The following is a 24675-nucleotide window of genomic DNA, read 5'->3' on the forward strand; positions in this document are numbered from 1 at the left end:
GTTTCAAGTTTCAATAGAGGCGATTTTTCAGACGGCGCCTGCGTCTAAGCGACACTTCCGAGTTGTTCGCCGCCCACAATAATGTTGAAGTATGCTTTTTATTACAAATTCTAATTTACAAACACTATTATTCGGTATTTTCTTGTGCTTCGGTAAGTTATCTGCAAGGGGATTGCTCGCGCTACGTATCGACACCTAGGAGGCGATAACGCTTGTCAAAAGTGTCACTTGGCTAGACAATGTATGACAGATGTCGAATCCCGGTAACGAAAGTTTTGCGTTTCGTTACAACATTGCAACTTGGCTAACATTTTTGTATTCGTTAATATTTTTCGACAGACTCATCTACGGTACCTGTCATTCCCATACATTTTTTATCGATTCGTTAGCGATATCTTTTTTCGAAATGCGTTTTGGCTAGGCCCCCAGGGTCGAATCATGCTATCCCTTTCTAATATATGGCACTATCCCTTTCGGCTATTGAGGGTTGTCAAAATTCAAGTGATTATCTTATCTGTGGTCGTGCACGCAGAAGGAAGTCAAGTGGTGCCAACCCTAATAATTGCTCGGAGCAATGCTGAGCCGAGCGGAGCCGAGTTTGACCGATCTCAGGAGTTTCGCACCCCTGCTATTAGTTAGTCATAAATGTTATAGTTATAGTAGGTAGGTACTGTAGATGTACATATACCTACCTACTAATATACAGTTGTTATATAATTTAGTTAGTTGATCGATCAAATAAGTACTTATACTTACATATTATGTTTCTACCATGTGTAACCTACTTTCAACTAAATGTTTACTTAATAGCCTATACAAATATGCACTGTAGGGCATTTATCATTGACCGGATATGTCACCTTACCACTCTGTTGTTTACTATTTGCAGTTCTATTAGATATGACCAGTACTACATAATATTTATATCTGTATTTATTTCCGATAGTAATAGAGTCATTGCGTCAGTTTACCGTCCAGTGCCTGTTTCCGTCCACTTGGCTTAGTTGCTACAGAATTGCGTATAATTTGAATATATGCCTATATATTCAAGAAATGCGTATAGTTTGAATATATACCTGTTTATTCAAAAATGATACGCAATTCTTTGTAGCAACTACGCCAAGTGGACGGAAACAGGCACTGGACGGTGAACTGACGCAATGACCCTGTGTGAAATTTTGCATGTTTGGATGTTTATTCCTCCAGCACTCAAAAACGGCTGAAAAGATTCTGATGAAATTTAGCATACAGACAGTTTATAATCTGGAAAAGGACATAACAGTATTCATTCCGAAAAGGGTTTTATGTGGAATTGTGGATTGCTATTTAGTACCATAGTCCTAAAAGGGGAAGAGGTAGTTAAACCGGGTTATTCCCACTAGTTACCACCAAGTTCTTACCAGTGGAAACTACTGGGATTTTTTTTCCCACCTTTTACCACTGGTAACTACTGGGAAAAAAAATCCCACTAGTTACCACCAACTCGGCTTGGTGGTAACTACTGGGAATTTTTATTCCCAGTAGTTACCACTGGTAAAAAGTGGGATTTTTTTTTCCCAGTAGTTACCACCAAAATATTGTTAGAATTCAATACTAATAAAAACAATATAAATAGTATAGTATAAAAGTAGCGTGCTGTAATACATAATTATGTGTCAGTTAATGATTCAGTAAACTGCTTTAAATGTGATCAAAAATATTAAAACAGTTTTACCGGTATAAGTGTAAAAACTAAAATAGAAGAGTCTCATTCTAATTAAGTAGAAATTAACATATTATCCGGATTAAATTTATCTTATTAACTGTAAATTGAATTACATATTTATGCCCCTTCGTCGTATCCAATTTAAGGTTGTTTTATGTGATTTTAATTACTTACACCAATGTACATATTTTCCAAAAGAATAAAAGTTAAATAAAAAAAAAGAAGTGTACGAATAGTATGTACCTGATGCCCCTCTCGTAGAGTGTTATTACCATCCCGCTAGCGTGGGTGTTTAAGCAATCGACCCGACCGGCGTAACATGACCGAGCGATGTACTACCCGAGCGTAATTGGAATGCGAGCCTATGCTGGTTAGTCCGAGCAGTCAGCCCATCCGAAGCGCGCCCTAAGCGGTTTTAATAACAACCATGCCCTTTACTTATTTAGCCTGATTGCAAATTATGAATACCTACATATTCCGGCTCTGCGTCGTGTTATAATAGAACGAAATGAAGTAGCTGTAAATAATAAAAAACGAAATCAATTCTGTCGGTTTTTGACTGATTTGTTTGTTCGTTTGTATAGGTAAGTATGTAATTCAATTTACAGTTAATAACATACATTTTATTCGGATAATAAGTTAATTTCTACTTAACTAAAATGAGACTCTGCTATTTTAGTTTTTACACTTATACCAGTAAAACTGTTTTAATATTTTTGATCACTTTTAAAGTAGTTTACTGAATCACTAACTGACACATAATTATGTATTACAGCACGCTACATTTATACTATACTATTTATAATGAATGTATTTAATGATATGATAATGAATGTATGTAATTAGTATTGAATTGTACCAGTGGTAACTACTGGGAATAAAAATTCCCAGTAGTTACCACCAAGCCGAGTTGGTGGTAACTAGTGGGAATTTTTTTCCCAGTAGTTACTAGTGGTAAAAGGTGGGAAAAAATTTCCCAGTAGTTACCACTGGTAAGAACTGGGTGGTAACTAGTGGGAATAACCCGTTAAACCGGTAATCGCTAGTAAAACCTAAATTTACTTCCTTCATTTTATCAAGATTATGCCAATCAATCATATTTTACACACAGTATTACTGTAATATCACTAAACATTACAACTGATACAAGCATTGATAACGCAAGTAGCTGTAATGTACATTTGAGTGAGCAATTGATAACTTTGCCTCAGTGACCGCACCACGGCCACGTTGCACGAACGCGCGCGTGTCCGTTGCCTTTATTAATTTAAAAAGTTAGTATTTCTTTTTAAATTGTATTTTTTTTTAATGTTTAGATGTTTGGAGTTTTGTGTTTGTGTGTGGCCAGTGTATTTAAAGTTTAAGTACTCATGTGAAAGAAAGCGACTTGCCTTGTTAGGTTTACATACTATATTTTTTCTTTATTTTCCCTACATCTCTATGTGAGTAGTGTGACTAATGTGGTAGTAAAATAATCCTATGAAATTTTCCTATCACTTTATACTTCGACAATATTACTATAAAATACTTAGACGGTTACATCACTACCTACACTTTATAAAACAAAGTCCCCGCCGCTGTTTGTACTTTGTGTGTTTCTTTGTATGTTCGCGATTCGCGATAAACTCAACAAAACTAGGCTGAACGGATTTTCATGCGGTTTTCACCTATCAATAAAGTGATTCTTGAGGAAGGTTTAGGTGCATAATTTTTTAACCCGTGCAAAGCCGGGGCGGGTTGTTAGTCATTAATAGTCTTTATAACCATGAATCTAGTATTTTAACTGGATAAGGCATGATGGGTGGGGGAAATGAGCGAACGGGATAGTCTTATTTATCTTTCAGTAGGAGTGGCAGACAAAGCGCTATTATTGTTTGTCCTTGTCACAGTCTCACATTTTTTTTATTCCCCGCCATAAATTAGTATGGGTTATGGTGGGTGTGACGTCCACTGGTCACTAGGGGTAAGTTAGGGTGTTAAAGTAAACACTTAAATAAAGGTTGGAAATAGCCACCGGGTCACGCCCGCACGCGGAGAGTGACAGCTGACAAGCCCCCTCCCCTCGCGCGGCCTGCCCCGCCGCTATACCGTTTAATCGTCACATCTCTTTCCTTTTCACAAATTAAATATTAATTAAGGGTTTACAATTTTCTCACACTAATGTGCAGTGTGTGTAAATGCCGTATACATTATTTAGCTCAACCATTTAAATCAGATCAAGGTTGCAAATTTAATAGTTTTAATTATTTAATATAATCACTCAAGGCTAACTCAATAATCTCTCTAACAAATTTACGCAATCAAGTTTAGTTAGGTGTCGTCCATACTACAATCACTAAGGTCTTCAGGATCACCGGGTTCCTCTTCTCTAGACACCTCCCATTTCCCCTCTACTCTCTTTAGATGGACGATGTTCCTTCGTAGCTCCTGCCCCGTTTCGTCATTCCTTAAATGATATTCAGAACCTTTACTATTTACAACAGTATGTGGCGTGGGGTTGAAATTTGTCACTAATTTATTTTCTTTTACTAGGTTCTTTACATAAACTTTTTCCCCATTATCTATTTCTGTAGTCTCTGCTGTCCGTACCCTATCTGAGTGACTTCTCCCTTTGTCCTTCATTATTCTGTCCCTGTCTCTAAAATCAGAATTGAATGGTTGATTAATGTCAATAACTGACGGTAGTTTGTCCCTAAACTGCCTATTATAGAATAACTCGGATGGTGTTTTTCCCGTAGTCGAATGCGGGGTACTATTATACATGACTAAATATTTTAGCAAATCGTCATACCAATCCGATTTTTGGCTCTGGCTAATCCGTAACCTCTTAAGAATGTCGCGATTTTGGCGCTCAACTTCGCCATTTTGTTGTGGCGAATATGGTGTGGTGAAATTAATTTTAATATTTAACTCATTACAAAATGATTTAAATTCGTTACTAGTAAATTGTTTTCCATTGTCAGCGGTAATGCTGAGGGGAGAACCAACTCGTGAAAATATTTCTTTGAGTACTTTTATAGTTTCGATGGATGTTATGGTCTTCATCGGTTTCACTTCCTTATATCTGCTGTAGTAGTCTACTATAACAAATAAATAATGCCCACTTGGAAGTGGACCCAAAAAATCGATCGCAACATCCACCCATGCTTCGGTTGGTAACTCACGCCGAGTTAGTGGCATTGGATGGTTTGGAGCTGACACTAAAGTACACCCTTTACAATTTTTTACAGTTTTTTCGGCATCTGAGTCTATTTTGGGCCACCATACTTTAGTGCGCAGCCGACCCTTCAGCGCTCCAATGCCAGGATGTCCTTCATGAGCCGCGTTTAGTACTCTTTGACGTAATTTCAACGGTATCACGATTTTAGATCCCCTCAACAAAAGGTCGCCGTGAGTCCAGAGCTCTGCCCGGAATATCCTATAGACATTCACCGAACTGTCCCAAATATCTGAATTTAAGGCTTCCCTAACGAGTTGTATTTCTTTGTCTTGTATGGACTCCTCTGTGATTATATCCATACCTATTGCACAAGGCCTAGCATACTCAACGATTTGGTTTATGTGATGTTCGTCCTCAAACGGCTGGATAATACTTGTTGTACATAATCTAGATAGGCAGTCCGCGATATTGCTTTTTCCTGGCCTGTAAACTACCCTGAAGTTGTAAGCCTGAAGTCGCAACACCCAACGCTCGATTCTTGCGCAAGATTTTGTTTTATTGCCAAATATGACTTCTAACGGCTTGTGATCAGTAACTAGATCAAATGTATCTTTACCGTATAGGTACATCCTGAAATGTTCTACGGCCCAAACGAGAGCAAGAGCCTCTTTTTCAGTCTGACAATAACGTTTCTCAACGTCCGTCAGGCTCTTATTTCCGTAAGCAATTACACGTGCCCCGTTACTGTCAGCCTGAATAAGTACGGCACCTAAGCCTACTGGACTTGCATCCGCCATAACGGTAGTTTTGTCCTTTGGATCGTAATAACCTAATGTGCGAATATTGCTCAAGGATTTTTTTAAACTAAGGAAAGACTCTGCTTGTTCGGGTCCCCAGTGTGGACTTATATCGCTATTCTTTCCTAGCTTCAGTGTTAACAGTCTCCTTAAGGGTTCTGATTTCGTTGCCATGTTTGGAATCCATTTGTTAACATAGTTAACCAATCCTAGAAAACTTTGTATCTCCTCTACTGTTTTTGGTTCCCTAAAACTTTCTACAACCTTAACATATTTTTCGAGGGGTTTAACCCCTTCTGGAGATAATTCGTGACCCAAAAATTGAATGTGATTGACATTAAACACGCATTTTTCTCGATTTAATAAAATATTATTTTCTTTAAAAACATCTAGGACGCGGTTAAGTCTATCATTGTGCTCCGCGTCATCCTTGCCATACACAACTATGTCATCTATAAAGTTGACAGCACCATCGCATGGCAAGAGGATTCTTTCTAAAATTTTCTGAAAGTGTTCAGGCGCACACGAAATCCCAAACATAAGCCGTTTGTATCGAAATAACCCCTGACTTGTTATAAATGTTGTAATATCCCTTGATTCATCACTGATCTCTACTTGGTGAAATGCGTCCTTAATGTCAAGTTTAGAAAATACTCGCGCTTTCTTAAATTTTGTTAACAATTGGTCCATTGTGGGCAATGGATAGTTCTCCCTCACAATGGCTTTGTTCGCACTCCTCATATCTACACACACTCTAACGTCTCCATCGGACTTAAGAACTGGCACTATCGGCGAGACCCATCCCGAAGGCTTAGTAACAGGTTCTATAATGTCTAGTTCAACCAAATGATCAATTTTATTACGAATCTTATCCTCTAGGGGGATAGGGACTCTCCGACAGGGCTGAGCTATTGGTTTTATTGATTTATTGATCGAAATTTCTAGTTTAACATCTTTAATCTTAGGAAAACTACTTAGTTCGCTTACCGAATTTACTTCTATCCCAAGTTTCAGAACTTTTAAGGCAATCGCGGTGTCCTTTCCTAACAGGTCTCGCGTGCCTTCTTTGACGACGTAGAATGTCCCTGTCTGCAGTTGGTCGCCTACTTGGATATCAGTATCAAAAGATCCAATAACTGTCAACGGTGCGCTGCCGCCATAACCAATGAAATTTTTATCTGGCTCAGCTACCTGATTCATTACATAACCATTGTGTTGTTTCAAATAGTCCCATGTTGACACGCTCAAAATGTTACTCTTACTGCCCGAATCGATGACTAATTCTATTTCCACTCCTCCTACATGGCATTTAAGTGTTTCATCGTTGTCGATATGGAAGATATAATCGACATTTGTTTTCTGAGGGAGTATCTTAGGCTTCGGTTTATCCTCATTTTTCATTGTCAGACGAGGTTTCTTGGCCGTAATCGGGCTTTGGGTGGGAGGTTTCCTTTTGGAAGCTCTAGTTTTGCATTGGTTCCTAAAGTGTCCTTCGAAACCGCACTTAAGACATTTTTTTGACTTGGCGGGACAAATATTACTATCTCCAGTGTGAGACGCACTGCCACATCTTGAACATCCGGTATTCCCTAAAGGCCGTCGTTTCGTATCTATTTTGTTAATGGACGTTGGCTGTGGCTGCTGCCCATAATCGTTTAGCTGTCTATCTACTGCCTCAACCACGTTTGCTTCCGAAATTATTTTGGCAAGTGTGACCGAATCGCCTAGAGTTAAGATTTTCTTTCTGAGATCCTTAGAAAGACATTTTTCCACTATTTGGTCAATTAGGTTGTCTTCCACGCAGGAAAACTTGCATTTATTACTTTGACGCCGAAGGCGTACTAAAAACTTTTCGAAGGTTTCACCTTGTTCTTGCTTTAACTGCCGAAATAGGTGTCTTTCATATGTTTTATTTTGGTGGGGTAGAAAGAACCCGTCTAGTTTCTTAATTGTCGATTTATAAACGTCTACTTTATCTTTCTCCTCTTCGGAAACTACCTCGTCAGGGATGTTATAATATATATCTTGGAGAGCTAGACCCCCGACGTGGAGCAACGCAGCGCTTTGTTTTTCGGCTTGGGTTATGTTTAATGTCACTAAGTACAGTTCGAACCCCCTCTTCCATTTTTCCCACCGCAAACCTAAGGTAGCCGCATCGCCTTCACAGTCAAAAGGCTCCAATGCTGGTACCTGGGACATTTTGGACGACCTATAACAAGAGCCTATCGTTAGTACCAACCAACACTATCACGTCAGTTTACTACAATATTTTACTATTTGATTGCTAGTACCAGTTGAGCATTCAACCTACTATTTATTTGTTTTGCTAGTACCAGTTGAGCATTCAACCTACTATTTATTTGTTTTGCTAGTACCAGTAGAACATTCAACCTACTATTTATTTGTTTTGTTAGTACCAATTGAACATTTCAACCTACTAATTATTTGTTTTGCTAGTACCGGTTGAACATTCAACCTACTAATTATTTGTTTTGCTAGTACCGGCTGAACATTCAACCTACTAATTATTTGTTTTGTTAGTACCAGTTGAACATTTCAACCTACTATTTATTTGTTTTGCTAGTACCGGTTGAACATTCAACCTACTACTTATTTGTTTTTCTAGTACCAGTTGAACATTTCAACCTACTATTTATTTGTTTTGCTAGTACCAGTTGAGCATTCAACCTACTATTTATTTGTTTTGCTAGTACCGGCTGAACATTCAACCTACTAATTATTTGTTTTGTTAGTACCAGTTGAACATTTCAACCTACTATTTATTTGTTTTGCTAGTACCGGTTGAACATTCAACCTACTAATTATTTGTTTTGTTAGTACCAGTTGAACATTTCAACCTACTAATTATTTGTTTTGCTAGTACCGGTTGAACATTCAACCTACTAATTATTTGTTTTGCTAGTACCGGCTGAACATTCAACCTACTAATTATTTGTTTTGTTAGTACCAGTTGAACATTTCAACCTACTATTTATTTGTTTTGCTAGTACCGGTTGAACATTCAACCTACTAATTATTTGTTTTGCTAGTACCAGTTGAACGTTTCAACCTACTATTTATTTGTTTTGCTAGTACCGGTTGAACATTCAACCTACTAATTATTTGTTTTGTTAGTACCAGTTGAACATTTCAACTTACTACTTATTCCATAGAGTGATTATACATATTATTTTATGTTGAGTTAACATGTCTACTTTTACAATAACATAACCTCGTCATACTAGAGTCCGTTATACCCGTCGGTATTGTTTATGATAATGCACTTAAGTAGTTTATTGAGTCGTGTTACTTTGCAAAATTTATGTCAATAAACAGGAATAGATCAACGAATAGCATTATCTAATTTAGTGGCGTGTTACTAAGCCGCGGAATAGCAAGACAATAGTATCATTTTACAAAATAAATACTTACATCCGTATACCCCTTGGCATCACGGAAACACTAGTAGCAATAAAAGCATGCTAATCTGTAAAATTTATATTATCTTAACAACTAAGTACTTAATTCGGACACAAGGAAATAAGTTCCTAACGAAATGTAAACAACTATGCCTGTTATGTGGTTAGTTTCAACACTTTTTCTTTTAAATTATCTCTGTAAACTCATCACTCACTATGTTTTGGATTAGGATATAAACGGTAAAAGACGAGAATATGTATTGCACCAGCAGCATGAGTAGCACGCAAACACTCAACATAATATTTATAACCTCGAAACCAATCTGTTCCGTTATTTCACTCCATCTTTTCCAAATTATTGGCTAACTTACCCACAGACTCGTCGCCACTTGTGACGTCCACTGGTCACTAGGGGTAAGTTAGGGTGTTAAAGTAAACACTTAAATAAAGGTTGGAAATAGCCACCGGGTCACGCCCGCACGCGGAGAGTGACAGCTGACAAGCCCCCTCCCCTCGCGCGGCCTGCCCCGCCGCTATACCGTTTAATCGTCACAGTGGGCAACAAATAAATTCGACCAATCATAGTGTCGCATTGCCTATGTTTTTTCCCTCACGGAGGCACGCGTATACCACTTCTATAGGATCCTACCTTCTATGTTTATAACTAATCCTAGTATTTAATTCGTTATCTTAATGTTCGCAATTATATTGTAATGCTTATTGGATGTGATGCCTAGTTGTATACCTACCTAACATTATTTGGAGAAAATATTCAATAGGTACCTACAAATTATATTTCGATTTACGTGTACATATTAATATCATTTATTTATTTCTGCATGTTACGCTATACATATTTTGGTCGTTTTACTATGTAACAGTATACGAACGATTTAAACGGACGGATACGCGCGTGTGACATAGGTATAAGTTACAAGCGTCTATATAACCGCTTATCATCACTGGCCGTACGCTTGTTTACCACTGTAGTGCTGGAACGTCAAATATACAACGGATATTACACCCTATGACAACGGAGTAAGTTTAAAAACCAAAAACATGTAGACGTCGATTTGCAATATCCGTTTATTAATTGAAACTGTTGTAACAGTAAATAAACTGCAGATATATGTTATCGCTTCACCTTTTGGTGTTTACAAATTCTTGAAGATATAAAAAACAAACGTGAAGAAGATATATTAATAACTTTAATCCACTTGACTACTGTTTTATCGTAAAAAAAAATATTTAAGGTTGTAATTTAGCTTATACCTACGCCTCACAGACTAATCATACATACCTACATCACATATGCACATTACACAGTAAGTACCTATAGTGGGTTATTTTCCCACTAGTTACCACCAAGTTCTTACCAGTGGCACAGATTATATAATAGTTCTTACGAACAGACACTTATCTCTCAAAGAAAACGCAAATACCTACCGTTTTGATACCTACACAAAAATACAATGGAGTGACCTTCAGCCCGCCGCTCCCCGCACCGCGCGCACCGGCACAACGCTAGGGTTGCTGACGCTTAGAAATTATAAATAAATATCTACTTTTAAACAGCGGAAATCTAAATCTTAAATTATACCTAATATTCCGTTTATGCGTTAGTGTTTGCGAAATACTCATTTTAAAAGGTCATATGTCCCTGGAGTAACCGCAGTGTTTACGCCGTTTTATAAACCGCGCAATGATCCCAGCAAGAATTAGTTTTAAAACTTCGTGTAATTTAAAATCAGAAAGAGATTAATGTTATATATACAATAAAGAAAAATAATAGATAACACATGAATACAGGTAATTTATTATAAGATTTATAACTTAACCAGAGCATAAATGATTAGGTACTTTCCGGTGTAAAATTAACTTATTGTCGTTAAAATAAACATTTAAGTACCAAAATAAATTAAACATTTGCTACCTATTTTAAATAGATAGATATCTAACTATACATTTGTCGTAATAAACACTACATGTTTAATTAAAGAAATTCAATAGTACCTACGTAGCTAGTAACCAACTAGTCATCATTCATCATCATCATTTCAGCCTATATACGTCCCACTGCTGGGCACAGGCCTCCTCTCATGCGCGAGAGGGCTTGGGCTATAGTCCCCACGCTAGCCCAATGCGGATTGGGGACTTCACATAAACCTTTGAAAGTCTTCGCAGATGTATGCAGGTTTCCTCACGATGTTTTCCTTCACCGAAAAGCTAGTGGTAAATATCAAATGATATTTCGTACATAAGTTCCGAAAAACTCATTGGTACGAGCCAGGATTTGAACCCGCGACCTCCGGATTGAAAGTCGGACGTCATATCCACTCGGCTACCACCGCTTAACCAACTAGTAACTATCGTAAAAATTGACAGTGCGGCGCGCGATGACTTGCGTGCGTGTTGCAACCAACTGGCTTGCTTTTCTACCGTGAACGGTAGCAGATTCGTAGGTATAAATCCGAGCTCGCGCGGAGAGTTCCATAGGCCTGCCAGTGGTAACTACTGGGAATATTCTAGATATTTAGATATTTTATCATTTAAATAAGAACTCTGCTCATGTCACATATAGTTCTAATTTCAAAAACCCATTTGCGCGACTTATTGGGTTTTACCGCCCATCCCTCTATACTGAGCTTAGTAGCGCTACCCCCTCTGACACAAATATACGGTAGTTTTACTCCATTTTAGAGTCAAGTGTCTTTGTGTGACGCCCGTGTCTTTGAACGGACCAATCCCGGCACGGGACTCGCTCACCTCCTCCCTCGCACCCCTGTATTTTTGGCAGCATCGGTTTCATGAAATAATTGCTTTAAGCTTCGTCTAGACTCTAGAGGATTCCTAGTCTATGATTTAAAGTAACTAAGTTTTTACTGCTATTTAAAGTAAGTAAGTATTTAACTAAAAACTCACAATATTTCCAGCACAATGTCCCCATCGATCCTCATAACCGGCGGGGCGGGGTACATCGGCTCCCACACGGTCGCCGTCTTCCTGGAAGCGTCCACGCCCCACGAGCTGGTGGTCGTGGACAACTTGTCCAACGCGCACAGAGAACAGGGGCAGAAGAAGCCGGAGTCTCTGAGGATAGTGGAGGAACTGACGGGGAAGAATATACACTTCTACGATGCTGATATTAGAGATGCGGAGAAGTTGAGCGAGATTTTTAACAAGGTTAGTATTGAATACATACTGATAGAATACTCTTCATTGGAACACCTCAGTAAAAGATGCAACTTGAAGCAAAACAATTGATTAAAGAAAGATATAGGCAGACAACAGGCGGCAGGTGAATTAGGATTTTCTCACAACCGGTGGGGCGGGCTAAATTGGCTCTCACACCGTCCTCCTGGAAGAGTCCTCGCCCCACGAGCTGGCGGTCGTCCTCCTGGAGGAGTCCACGCCCCACGAGCCGGTGGTTGTCCTCCTGGAAGAGTCCACGCCCCACGAGCTGGTGGTCGTCCTCCTGGAAGAATCCACGCCCCACGAGCGGTAGGCCCTCAGGTCAAAAGATGAAAGAAATGCAAGGGAACTCCGTATCATAAACGCACCTATATCGATTTGGTATCTATTATTTATAATTCTTATATTGCCCCTCAAAAAGCGACATTTCGTGAATAGTGTAGTAAATAAAGGTAGTGGACCCCGCAGTAATTCCTCATGCCTGAAAAAACTTTACAGTATGATAAAGTATCAATAAATAAAAAATATTGTATAAATTTCCAAAGAATAATAATAATAGAATTAAAGTAAATACCTAAAGTCTTAAATCGTTAATATCTTTTTACGGAAAAATGCTCCGTTCAAACTTTCTTCGCCAGACATATTCATGTAACTTATTGCAACAATATATGAAATAAACTGAAATAAATGTCATATACTAAGAAAAAGTGACCAAGGCCTCCAGTGCCCCAGGCTGGAATCGAACCAGCGTCCTCTGCTATCGCGGCAGGTGCCTGAACCACTCGGCCACCGGGCCACAGCGACATTAGTCAAATTTTCCAAGTATATGCACTTCCTACTGAAGGCTTGTGGCGCCCCCTACATACACATATACCTATACCTATATACATTAGTATATGACATTTATTTCAGTTTATAATTTATATAGTAGTGTACTTGATAAAAACAAATTAAAATATTTTCTGGAAAATAATTTAATTTGTTCAAATACTTCATAGTAATATATGAAATATCAAAAAAATATCCCAGCACAAATACCAGTATTAATAAAATAAAATTTTTTGGCGTGTCTTGGACCGGAAAATTGCTCAGTCTAATTTTTTCACTGGAATGCCATTTTATTGCCGTTTTATACCTACAAAATGAAAATCTAAAAATTTTCCACTCTCAGTTTTTAATAGTTCTATACATTTCGATACGCATTTTTTTTGGATTTTTTTACCCACTACGCCAAATTATATTCTAAGATCATATAACAAGAAAAAAATGACAGAGCAATTTTCCCATGAAAATGAGCGTCAAAAAAAGGAAGTATCATAAAAAAATATACTCATGTTTGACAAAACTTTTAGATTTTTTTCTAGTATCACATACTGATACAAATAACTTATTTTGTAAAATAATTTTGGACTGAGGAATTACTCGGTTCAATATATAATTAGATTTGTGTTTTTACCTAACTTAGGAGTTTTTCTTTTTGATATTTATAATGTTAGTCTCGGCTCATACTATACAATAACCAAGCTAAATTTCATCGACTGAGAAATTAATGCATGGGTCTCCATACAACAACTTGCTTCATTTACTACCCTAGAAGTGAAACTGCTGATAAGACCATAAAATAATGGCATACTTACCTACTGTTTTGTGTCGGTTATTTTTAATTAGTTTAGGGTTGCCATAAGTGTGGGGACTCAGACCGGGACATTTAAAGAAAACCGGCCAAGTGCGAGTCGGACTCGCGTCGCGTTTAAAGGGTTACACAATTTGTAACAATGTATTTTTTCATGTGAAACGTGAGTGAAATGTCTATAATTAAGTCCGACTCACGCTTGACTGCACATTTCTAATAGGTTTTCCTATAGATAGGTAAAGAACTATTTTGTGTTTCTTTTTTTCAAAATTTTAGCACAGTAGTTTCGGAGAGAAATTTTCCATGTGTTTAAATTATTATTCATTGACCAGTCAAGCTACCATGTAGATTTAGGGGATTCAGGGTCAACCAGCAAAAAACGCGAGCGAAGCGAGCGCGAAATTTTTTTGACAAAATTGTGAAAGCGTGTTAAAAAGGCCGGGCCGGGCCTAAAAATCCGAAGTTCCCCAGTGAGGCTAGCTTTCATGCGAGGTCGAAGCCATGCTTCAGGATAAGCTCAGCTAGAGCATAGACGCCAACCAATGTCCATTGTATTGTAAGCAAAACCGTATAGGCCGAGCTTGGCGCAGCGAGGTCAAAGGCTAAGCTGAAGAAGACGAGATTTGGAAGACAAACCAAAAATTTAGGTAAAATGTGAGGCTGAAGGTCGAGCTCAGAAATCTCCACATTACTTAATAAGCCCGAAGCGTACTTATAACCAGCGCGGTGAGCTTTCATGCGAGGCAAAAGGCCAAGCTTCTCAAATCAAATTTATATATTTGTTAAAAATTAAGCGACACTGAAGGTCGAGCTGTAAGAAAGCAGCGCTAGTGTTACTCAACAATAATATGTGTCATATGTACAAGAGTTACTCGGAGGGCCGAAGTTCCATTGATGAGGTTTTAGGCCCTAGGGAGCCTGAAATTCGAGCTCTACATTACAGACTTTAAAAGCTATAAAATAACATAATTTACATAATCATCTAATTATTGTGTGTCTGAGAAACTGATATTGGATATTAGGTAAAAGTAGGTACCATAAAACATTTTTTTTTAATTTTGGCCATATGAAACGTAGAAATGTAGGTATATTATTATTTACCAAGTCCAGCCCCCTACTAAATACCTAACTATGATTTTTAAACCGGGACAATTTTCTTATCGGCCGGGACGCCGGGACACCGTGCTTCAAACCGGGACATGTCCCGGCGTACCGGGACGTATGGCAACCCTAAATTAGTTGTGTGTTAGGGTGGTATTCCATCTGTCCAATATCTTTGTCCAATGTGTATTGCGTCTCACATTTTGCTTAATGAGAGAGTGAGACGCACTGACATTGGACAAGTGGAATTTTTCTATACCTAAGTTCTTTTCTTTTTCAGCACAACATAGAGTGCGTCATCCACTTCGCGGCGTTGAAGGCAGTGGGAGAATCAGTCGACAAACCATTGGAGTACTATCAAGTCAACATCTCTGGGACATGCACGCTCTTCGACGTAAGTTTCATAAAATAAGTTTTTGGCAAAAATTTCATTTTTGGTACAAGCTTTTATCGCCGACTGTACTTTTCTTTCCACAGGCAACTAATACTCATCGAGACAATTCTAAAAACCCCAAACACAATTAGGTTTCGTTGTTTTATCACAGAGTAGACGTGCGCGCCGGTCGTAAAAAATCGGCCGGCGGCGCGCCACGAAAAAATCCACGGCGGCGGCGTGGGATTTTTCAGCTTTTCAATATTAAGGGTTTGTGCACAAATCACGCGAAGTGTTTTCGGCTAATTTTTGACCCCCCCTCCCCATTGGTGATATTTGGTGAGGTTTTTGGCTACCCCCCCTACCCCACATAACCTCATGTGTATTTTTTTGAAGTTTTTCTATCCGACTGGTTAAGGTCACGCGCTTCAAAATTTCGTAAAATAGACTCGCTATTTTGAAGTGCGGAGTGAAGATTTATGTTTAACGAAACCGAGAAAAAGAAATCTACTCATGTGGTAGGTATTTTTTCTTAGTTTCGTTCACTGTAGAAAAATACACGTGAGGTCTCCTTATACCCCCCCTCCCCCAACGTGATCCGTCGTGATCTTTTCGTGACCCCCACCCCTCCTATCGAACCTCGCGTTGTTTGTGCACAAACCCTAAGACGTATAATGAAAAGCCACGCTTAACCCTTAAATCGACAAGAAAAAAAAATCTCAAAAAACTGTGTTAGTGTAATTTTTTTGGTGTTATTATCTTATTATGTGGTCGTTTATTGTAGAAAAATCATGAAAAAATCTATTTATAATAGTTTCGAAAAAAAACATAGGTATGTCAAATATTTTATTTTATTTTATTTTATTTATTATAATGTCACTTACAGTATACACCAAACATGACACATAGGAATATAAGCATTAAATTGAATTATACATACTTAACTATAATAATTAATAAATTATTAACAACAAAAAAAAATGTTGGATGTTGCCAGGTTCGGTGTAAATAAAAAGATACGCCGCATAATGAAAAGACGTCCAGTATTTTGGACGTTGCCGAGTATACATACAGCACTTTATGTGCATAAGGATTTTTTTTGTCAAATTCATGTTTTTTTTAATAAATATAGAATCATTGCATTTTTTAATTACAAATACACTTACTGATAATGTCAACTTATGTTATGAATTAAAGTAAAACCTATTATTTTTATATTTTTCCAAAAACTTTATAGATCGTAGGTGACAAAATTTTACCAGTTATTGACTTCAGTTATTAAACATTAAATCAAACTTGGCGGGGTATCGTAGGATGCAGCAACATCTGAGCAATGGTTTTTACAATAATGCAGGCAATTTAGTCAATATTTTCGGAAGAAATTTCTCAAATGAAATCGGGTCTGTCTCTTGGTGTCTCGATGAACGCACAGGAAATAAATCCGTAAATATATTGTTTTATCTATTTGGTTCATTACGTTGTAATACGACAAGTAAAAACGTTTTGCAACACCTAACATCCCTCTGTTTAATTTATTTACCATAAAAACTACCAGAAAATTTTATAATTTTACTCTTCGCATACTTGCAATGTCAAACATACTGGACTTAGCAAAAGTGCCGTGTAATCGACAACGGTTAAAACACTGGACATTATACTTTATAAATGTGTTTTACCCGTTTTACCCATACATACAACACATTTTTATGTAAATCATACTGCCACATAAGAAATAGTTAGTATGATGTTGGTGCGACATAAAATAGTAGAAATTAAATTATATAACCAAAAACTATCCGTACTAAATTATTGCCATGTTTAAGTTAGTATTCTATGTCAAAAACGTAAGAGTTACGTCGGAAGTCACGCCCGCAATAATTTTCAACTATTTCTTATCGGACTATAACCTATTACATATTTTAACGCTGCATAATACTGTCTTATAAAAAAAATATTCGGCGCGAATTTTAAACTACTGGCGGCGGCGGCGGCGCGCTGACTCCATATGGCGGCGGCGCGCACGTCTATCACAGAGTTCCTATGGCCACCTCCTGTCTCCATCATCAGATCAGCTTGATGGTACCATAATGTTGCATTGTCATCCGATTTATACATGCATGCAAAATTTCAGCTCAATTGGAAACCGGGAAGTGGATCAAATTTAACTTGCAAGATCTGATTACAGACAGACAGACAGACAACGGTCAGGTGAAACTAAATAAAAGCTTGTAAAATGCCATAAGATTGTGAAGCAAACTAAAAAATTTTTTTCACTTCTCATACTCAAAAAGTGCACCTTTATGTCGTGCGTAGACGACATAAAATCGCATTTTATGCTCTAGAGCATAAAGTAAAATCATCTATTACGACCCTTTTTGACTTAGCAATAAAGTCCAAATTCTGCCATACAAACTGCCAGCCCTGCCGGCGCGCCCCCGACCGGCGCTCTCCCGACCGGCGTGCCCCGCGCCTCCGACCGGCCCAAGAACAATTTTCTTTAGTCTTGAATAAATACGTTAAAATAACCTAAAATATTTGATTGTTTGTATATTTTCCTCGCAATCGAAGTGAAAAGCAGAGTGTACAACAAGGGCATAAATGTCCATTTTTACCCTCGTCTACTATTTTGCTCTTCGCTTCGCTCAGACCAAAAAATTGCCTCGGGTAATAATGGGTCACTTTATGCCCTTGTTGTACAATCTACTATTTTTGTTTCTATCGCGGCTACAGTCCTACAATAAAGAGTTAATTAAATAACTACCTATCCTCCTAAGGTCTAGCTATATAAAAACGAAAAATCCAAAGTTTGCCATTGAAATTTGAACCTATATAGTGTAAGAAATAGAGTTGATTATGCGTTGTTCGAAAATGGAATGCGAAACAAAGCAAAAGCGACTCTGTTACAATTGAATAGGATTTAAATTTCATCGAAGTGAAGAGGTACTATAGGTAAGACCTTGGGCCTTAGGAGGCTAAAGTAGAACCATACCAGGCCAGACCACATCAGTTTTATCGTCAAAACCAACCAATGGTGCTTTCACACGATGGCAAAAAGTAACGTATAGGAAGCATTTTATTTATGGGGCAGGATGAGATCCGTCTCATGTGTAATTTAATAGATATTGAGAAAGAAAAGTCCATAAATGGCACAAACCACACATATATGTACAGGACTAAAACCCACATAAAAGAGATTTGCTTCTTTTAGTTTGCTTGAATGCTTAGCGTCATGAATTAGTATCAACTCTTTATTACCGGATTGTACCTATACGTTTTAAAAAGGACCTTATGGCGTTGTTCATAAACGCGTTACTGGCCTGAATTAGCTACGAATCGTTTGTCTTTATCTGTCATTTTGACTTAAGTATTTGTAAGAAAAGGATAAAACATAGGTAATTAATCAGGCCCGTAAAGTAAGAGTGTTATTCATTTAACTTGTTTCACAGGTAATGCGTAAACATGGCGTCTACAAACTAGTGTACAGTTCTTCCTGCACCGTGTACGGGGAGCCTCAGAAACTGCCGATCGACGAGTCCCACCCCACGGGCCTCGGCCTCACGAGCCCCTACGGCAAGTCCAAGTACTTCTGCGAGGAGATCATGAAGGACATCTGCCGGAGCGACTCTGTAAGCATGGCGTTTACAAACTTGTGTACAGTTCTTCCTGCACCGTGTATGGAGAGCCTCAGAAACTGCCGATCGACGAGTCCCACCCCACGGGCCTCGGCCTCACGAGCCCCTACGGCAAGTCCAAGTACTTCTGCGAGGAAATCATGAAGGATATCTGCCGGAGCGACTCTGTAAGCATGGCGTCTACAAACTAGTGTACAGTTCTTCCTGCACCGTGTATGGGGAGCCTTAGAAACTGCCGATCGACGAGTCCCACCCCACGGGCCTCGGCCTCACGAGCCCCTATGGCAAGTCCAAGTACTTTTGCGAGGAAATCATGAAGGACATCTGCCGGAGCGACTGTGTAAGCATGGCGTCTACAAACTAGTGTACAGTTCTTCCTGCACCGTGTATGGGGAGCCTCAGAAACTGCCGATCGACGAGTCCCACCCCACCGGCCTCGGCCTCACGAGCCCCTACAGCAAGTCCAAGTACTTCTGCGAGGAGATCATGAAGGACATCTGCCGGAGCGACTCTGTAAGTCAACATGGCGTCTACAGACTAGTGTACAGTTCCTCCTGCACCGTGTACGGGGAGCCTCGGAAACTGCCGATCGACGAGTCCCATCCCACGGGCCTCGGCCTCACGAGCCCCTACGGCAAGTCCAAGTACTTCTGCGAGGAGATCATGAAGGACATCTGCCGGAGCGACTCTGTAAGCATGGCGTTTACAAACTTGTGTACAGTTCTTCCTGCACCGTGTACGGGGAGCCTCGGAAACTGCCGATCGACGAGTCCCACCCCACGGGCCTCGGCCTCACGAGCCCCTACGGCAAGTCCAAGTACTTCTGCGAGGAGATCATGAAGGACATCTGCCGGAGCGACTCTGTAAGTCAAATATTTTCAGGCACTTTACAAACTAATAACATAACATAACATACATACCATAATTACAACACAAGACGATGCAGGCGACAAAACGGCGGAGCCACGCCACAAATAGTGTTTAGTTTTAAGTTTATAAAATACATATGTATGTTAGTCTGTAAGATGTATTGTTGCCTGATTTAAATATCTAAATAAATAATTAATAATAATCTTAAAACTAAAAATAATTCCAGGCGACGCAACAGTATGCCCTCTGCATCCCCTGTTGGCGAGTTTTGGTTTATTATATACCACCTATATTGAATGTACTGATCTAACCTTAATTTTTGCATGTGCCAGAAATGGACAGTGGTGTCGCTGCGTTACTTCAACCCCGTTGGAGCCCACCTAAGCGGCCGCATCGGTGAGGACCCAGCGGGCACGCCTAACAACCTGATGCCGTACATATCACAGGTTTGTAACTTTGTACCAGTAATGGGGTTTTGAACCAGTAATGGACAGTGGTCTCCCTGCGTTACTTCAACCCCGTTGGAGCCCACCTAAGCGGCCGCATCGGTGAGGACCCAGCGGGCACGCCTAACAACCTGATGCCGTACATATCACAGGTTTGTAACTTTGTACCAGTAATGGGGTTTTGAACCAGTAATGGACAGTGGTCTCCCTGCGTTACTTCAACCCCGTTGGAGCCCATCTAAGCGGCCGCATCGGTGAGGACCCAGCGGGCACGCCTAACAACCTGATGCCGTACATATCACAGGTTTGTAACTTTGTACCAGTAATGGGGTTTTGAACCAGTAATGGACAGTGGTCTCCCTGCGTTACTTCAACCCCGTTGGAGCCCACCTAAGCGGCCGCATCGGTGAGGACCCAGCGGGCACGCCTAACAACCTGATGCCGTACATATCACAGGTTTGTAACTTTGTACCAGTAATGGGGTTTTGAACCAGTAATGGACAGTGGTCTCCCTGCGTTACTTCAACCCCGTTGGAGCCCACCTAAGCGGCCGCATCGGTGAGGACCCAGCGGGCACGCCTAACAACCTGATGCCGTACATATCACAGGTTTGTAACTTTGTACCAGTAATGGGGTTTTGAACCAGTAATGGACAGTGGTCTCCGTGCGTTACTTCAACCCCGTTGGAGCCCATCTAAGCGGCCGCATCGGTGAGGACCCCGCGGGCACGCCTAACAACCTGATGTCGTACATATCACAGGTTTGTAAGTTTGTACCAGTAATGGGGTTTTGAACCAGTAATGGACAGTGGTCTCCCTGCGTTACTTCAACCCCGTTGGAGCCCACCTAAGCGGCCGCATCGGTGAGGACCCAGCGGGCACGCCTAACAACCTGATGCCGTACATATCACAGGTTTGTAACTTTGTACCAGTAATGGGGTTTTGAACCAGTAATGGACAGTGGTCTCCCTGCGTTACTTCAACCCCGTTGGAGCCCACCTAAGCGGCCGCATCGGTGAGGACCCAGCGGGCACGCCTAACAACCTGATGCCGTACATATCACAGGTTTGTAACTTTGTACCAGTAATGGGGTTTTGAACCAGTAATGGACAGTGGTCTCCCTGCGTTACTTCAACCCCGTTGGAGCCCACCTAAGCGGCCGCATCGGTGAGGACCCCGCGGGCACGCCTAACAACCTGATGCCGTACATATCACAGGTTTGTAACTTTGTACCAGTAATGGGGTTTTGAACCAGTAATGGACAGTGGTCTCCCTGCGTTACTTCAACCCCGTTGGAGCCCATCTAAGCGGCCGCATCGGTGAGGACCCCGCGGGCACGCCTAACAACCTGATGCCGTACATATCACAGGTTTGTAACTTTGTACCAGTAATGGGGTTTTGAACCAGTAATGGACAGTGGTCTCCCTGCGTTACTTCAACCCCGTTGGAGCCCATCTAAGCGGCCGCATCGGTGAGGACCCCGCGGGCACGCCTAACAACCTGATGTCGTACATATCACAGGTTTGTAAGTTTGAACCAGTAATGGGGTTTTGAACCAGTAATGGACAGTGGTCTCCCTGCGTTACTTCAACCCCGTTGGAGCCCATCTAAGCGGCCGCATCGGTGAGGACCCCGCGGGCACGCCTAACAACCTGATGTCGTACATATCACAGGTTTGTAAGTTTGTACCAGTAATGGGGTTTTGAATCAGTAATGGACAGTGGTCTCCCTGCGTTACTTCAACCCCGTTGGAGCCCATCTAAGCGGCCGCACCGGTGAGGACCCCGCGGGCACGCCTAACAACCTGATGTCGTACATATCACAGGTTTGTAAGTTTGTACCAGTAATGGGGTTTTGAACCAGTAATGGACAGTGGTCTCCCTGCGTTACTTCAACCCCGTTGGAGCCCACCTAAGCGGCCGCATCGGTGAGGACCCAGCGGGCACGCCTAACAACCTGATGCCGTACATATCACATGTTTGTAAGTTTGTACCAGTAATGGGATGGGCAAGACTTGCGGTCATGTCTGTCGTAATAGACGCGTTTTGTTACAGAGTGAACCTTATTTATTACTTATGATTTATTCTGTGATTAGAGCCCTAAAATTAGCCAATTGTAATCGTCATGCGATGCATTATGGCCCTAATGGCTCCTCTTCACGTTGGGCCAACGCCAACGCCAACGAGGGATGCAGCCATGCGGTAGAATGAGATAGCAATATCACTTGCTCCCTCTAACGCATAAATGCGTCCCTCGTTGGCGTTGGAGTTGGCCCAACGTGAAGAGGAGCCATAAAACATTATTGTGGCATAGTAACTCTTTTGACTCCTTTTTAGGGTTCTGTACCCAAAGGGTAAAAACGGGACCCTATTACTAAGACTCCGCTGTCCGTCTGTCTGTCTGTCACCAGGCTGTATCTCATGAACCGTGATAGCTAGACAGTTGAAATTTTCATAGATGATGTATTTCTGATGCCGCTATAACAACAAATACTAAAAACAGAATATAATAAATATTTAAGTGGGACTCCCATGCAATATAAACGTGATTTTTTTTGCCGTTTTTTGCGTATATGGTACGGAACCCTTCGCGCGCGAGTCCGACTCGCACTCGGCCGGTTTTTATTTAGATTTTAATCTGTCTTCCAGGTGGCTGTAGGCCGTCTTCCAGAGCTGCAGGTATTCGGCAACAACTACCCAACTTCAGACGGCACCGGCGTCCGCGACTATATTCACGTGGTAGACCTGGCAGCTGGGCATGAGCGAGCCGTGCGTCTGCTGCAGCAGCCGGGCGCTAGCGGCTTCCATGCCGTCAACTTAGGTCTGTACTGTAATATCCATTATGCAATGGTTTGGTCAACTGTAATGATCATATAGCAACAAGACTACATTCACGTGGTGAACCTGCTGGGCACGAGTGAGCCGTGCGTCTGCTGCAGCAGCCGGGCGCTAGCGGCTTCTATGCCGTCAACTTAGGTCTGTACTGTAATATCCATTATGCAACGGTTTGGTCAACTTTAATGATCATATTGCAACAACCACCCAACTACCAGGGTTTCATATACCCTAAATAAATAACTACTTAATCCCAAAAATGTCTAACACCCTTTTTTGGAAAAGTGCTATCTTCCTGATCGATTTTTATCAAACATAGCTAAAACCACCTCAACGAAACTCCCTTTCACGTAAATAAACCGCATCGAAATCTATCCATCCGGTTGAGAGCTACGATGCCACAGACAAACAGACACGACATTGGAGTCTTACTTATAATACCTCTTTTTTTCGTCAGGGGTTAAAAACGAACCCCCTTATTCATAAACGTCTACTAAAGTTGACAAGCCGATAATAATCGTTTGTCCCTTTCCATCATACCAATACGTCGGAAAGGGACAAACGATTATTATCGGCTTGTCAACTTTAGTAGACGTTTATGAATGGGTAAATAAAGTCAATTTTGCAGGCACCGGCGTCGGCTACTCCGTCCTCCAAATGATAAAAGCTTTCGAAGAAGCCAGCGGACGCAAGATCCCATACAAAATAGTCGGCCGGCGCCCTGGAGACATATCCGAGAACTATGCTGACGTCTCGCTCTCGCACAGGCTGCTGGGCTGGCGTGCGACAAGGACGCTCGAAGACATGTGCAGGGATACTTGGAGGTGGCAGAGCGCGCATCCTAACGGGTTTAAGAGTTAGATGTTATTGAAAAATGAATTTTATTTGCATCGGCATAAGGTTTATTTCCAAATATTATACCAAATTTTACTAAGTGAAAGATTTATTTTAAGTGCCATTTTATTTTGACGAATAGTTAACGGACTTAAGTTTATTTTATTTATATTTTAACAAGGCGTTCCTATTAAGTTGCCATACTTAATTTAAATGGTACTGTAAATGTACATGAAATATTTAGTTTATTTTTATTCATAATTATTATATTACCAAAACGAATACCAAAGGCACTGTTTGAAAAACGAATTATTTATTTTAGCATTTAATGTGGATAATGCATTTGCTTGGTGTTTTATTTTATTATGATAACGATGCATTTACACATTTTATTACTGGTAAGTTTCAAGTTTTTGTTTTAAATGTTGATTTATCTACATTTATTTAAAATATAATCCAGCGTATTATTTAATGTTATTATAACTTATCATTCCATTTCATCTCAGTGTTATAGATTTTATTTATTTCTTGGTGCTACTTACTAGCGAAATATTTTGTGTACAGTACACTTGTATATATCAACTTGTTGTTATGAATAAATGGATTATTATTGATCGTTTATTTTTTACCTTTAAAACCAATCAAACCAATTTAACGGGAGGAACGTTTCTCTAGTCTAG

The 24675-nt window shown here is 40.2% G+C and overlaps 1 protein-coding gene and 1 long non-coding RNA gene across 2 annotated transcripts in view; both read left to right on the forward strand.

Moving 5' to 3' along the window:
• LOC134800856 (UDP-glucose 4-epimerase) overlaps nt 1–24525 on the forward strand; it is a 29826-nt gene extending 5301 nt beyond the window's left edge. The window contains exons 2-7 of the mRNA XM_063773413.1: nt 12015–12264; nt 15288–15401; nt 18827–19006; nt 20215–20328; nt 22976–23147; nt 23790–24525. Of these exons, the coding sequence (XP_063629483.1) occupies nt 12015–12264; nt 15288–15401; nt 18827–19006; nt 20215–20328; nt 22976–23147; nt 23790–24022 (1063 nt within the window). The 3' untranslated portion in view covers nt 24023–24525. The remainder of the gene's footprint in view (nt 1–12014; nt 12265–15287; nt 15402–18826; nt 19007–20214; nt 20329–22975; nt 23148–23789) is intronic.
• The window catches only part of LOC134800867 (uncharacterized), a 367053-nt gene that overhangs the window by 252158 nt on the left and 90220 nt on the right, over nt 1–24675 (forward strand). The gene's annotated exons all lie outside the window — the stretch shown is intronic.

The sequence above is a fragment of the Cydia splendana genome, chromosome 20 (assembly GCF_910591565.1).
Source record: "Cydia splendana chromosome 20, ilCydSple1.2, whole genome shotgun sequence".
Taxonomy (NCBI): domain Eukaryota; kingdom Metazoa; phylum Arthropoda; class Insecta; order Lepidoptera; family Tortricidae; genus Cydia; species Cydia splendana.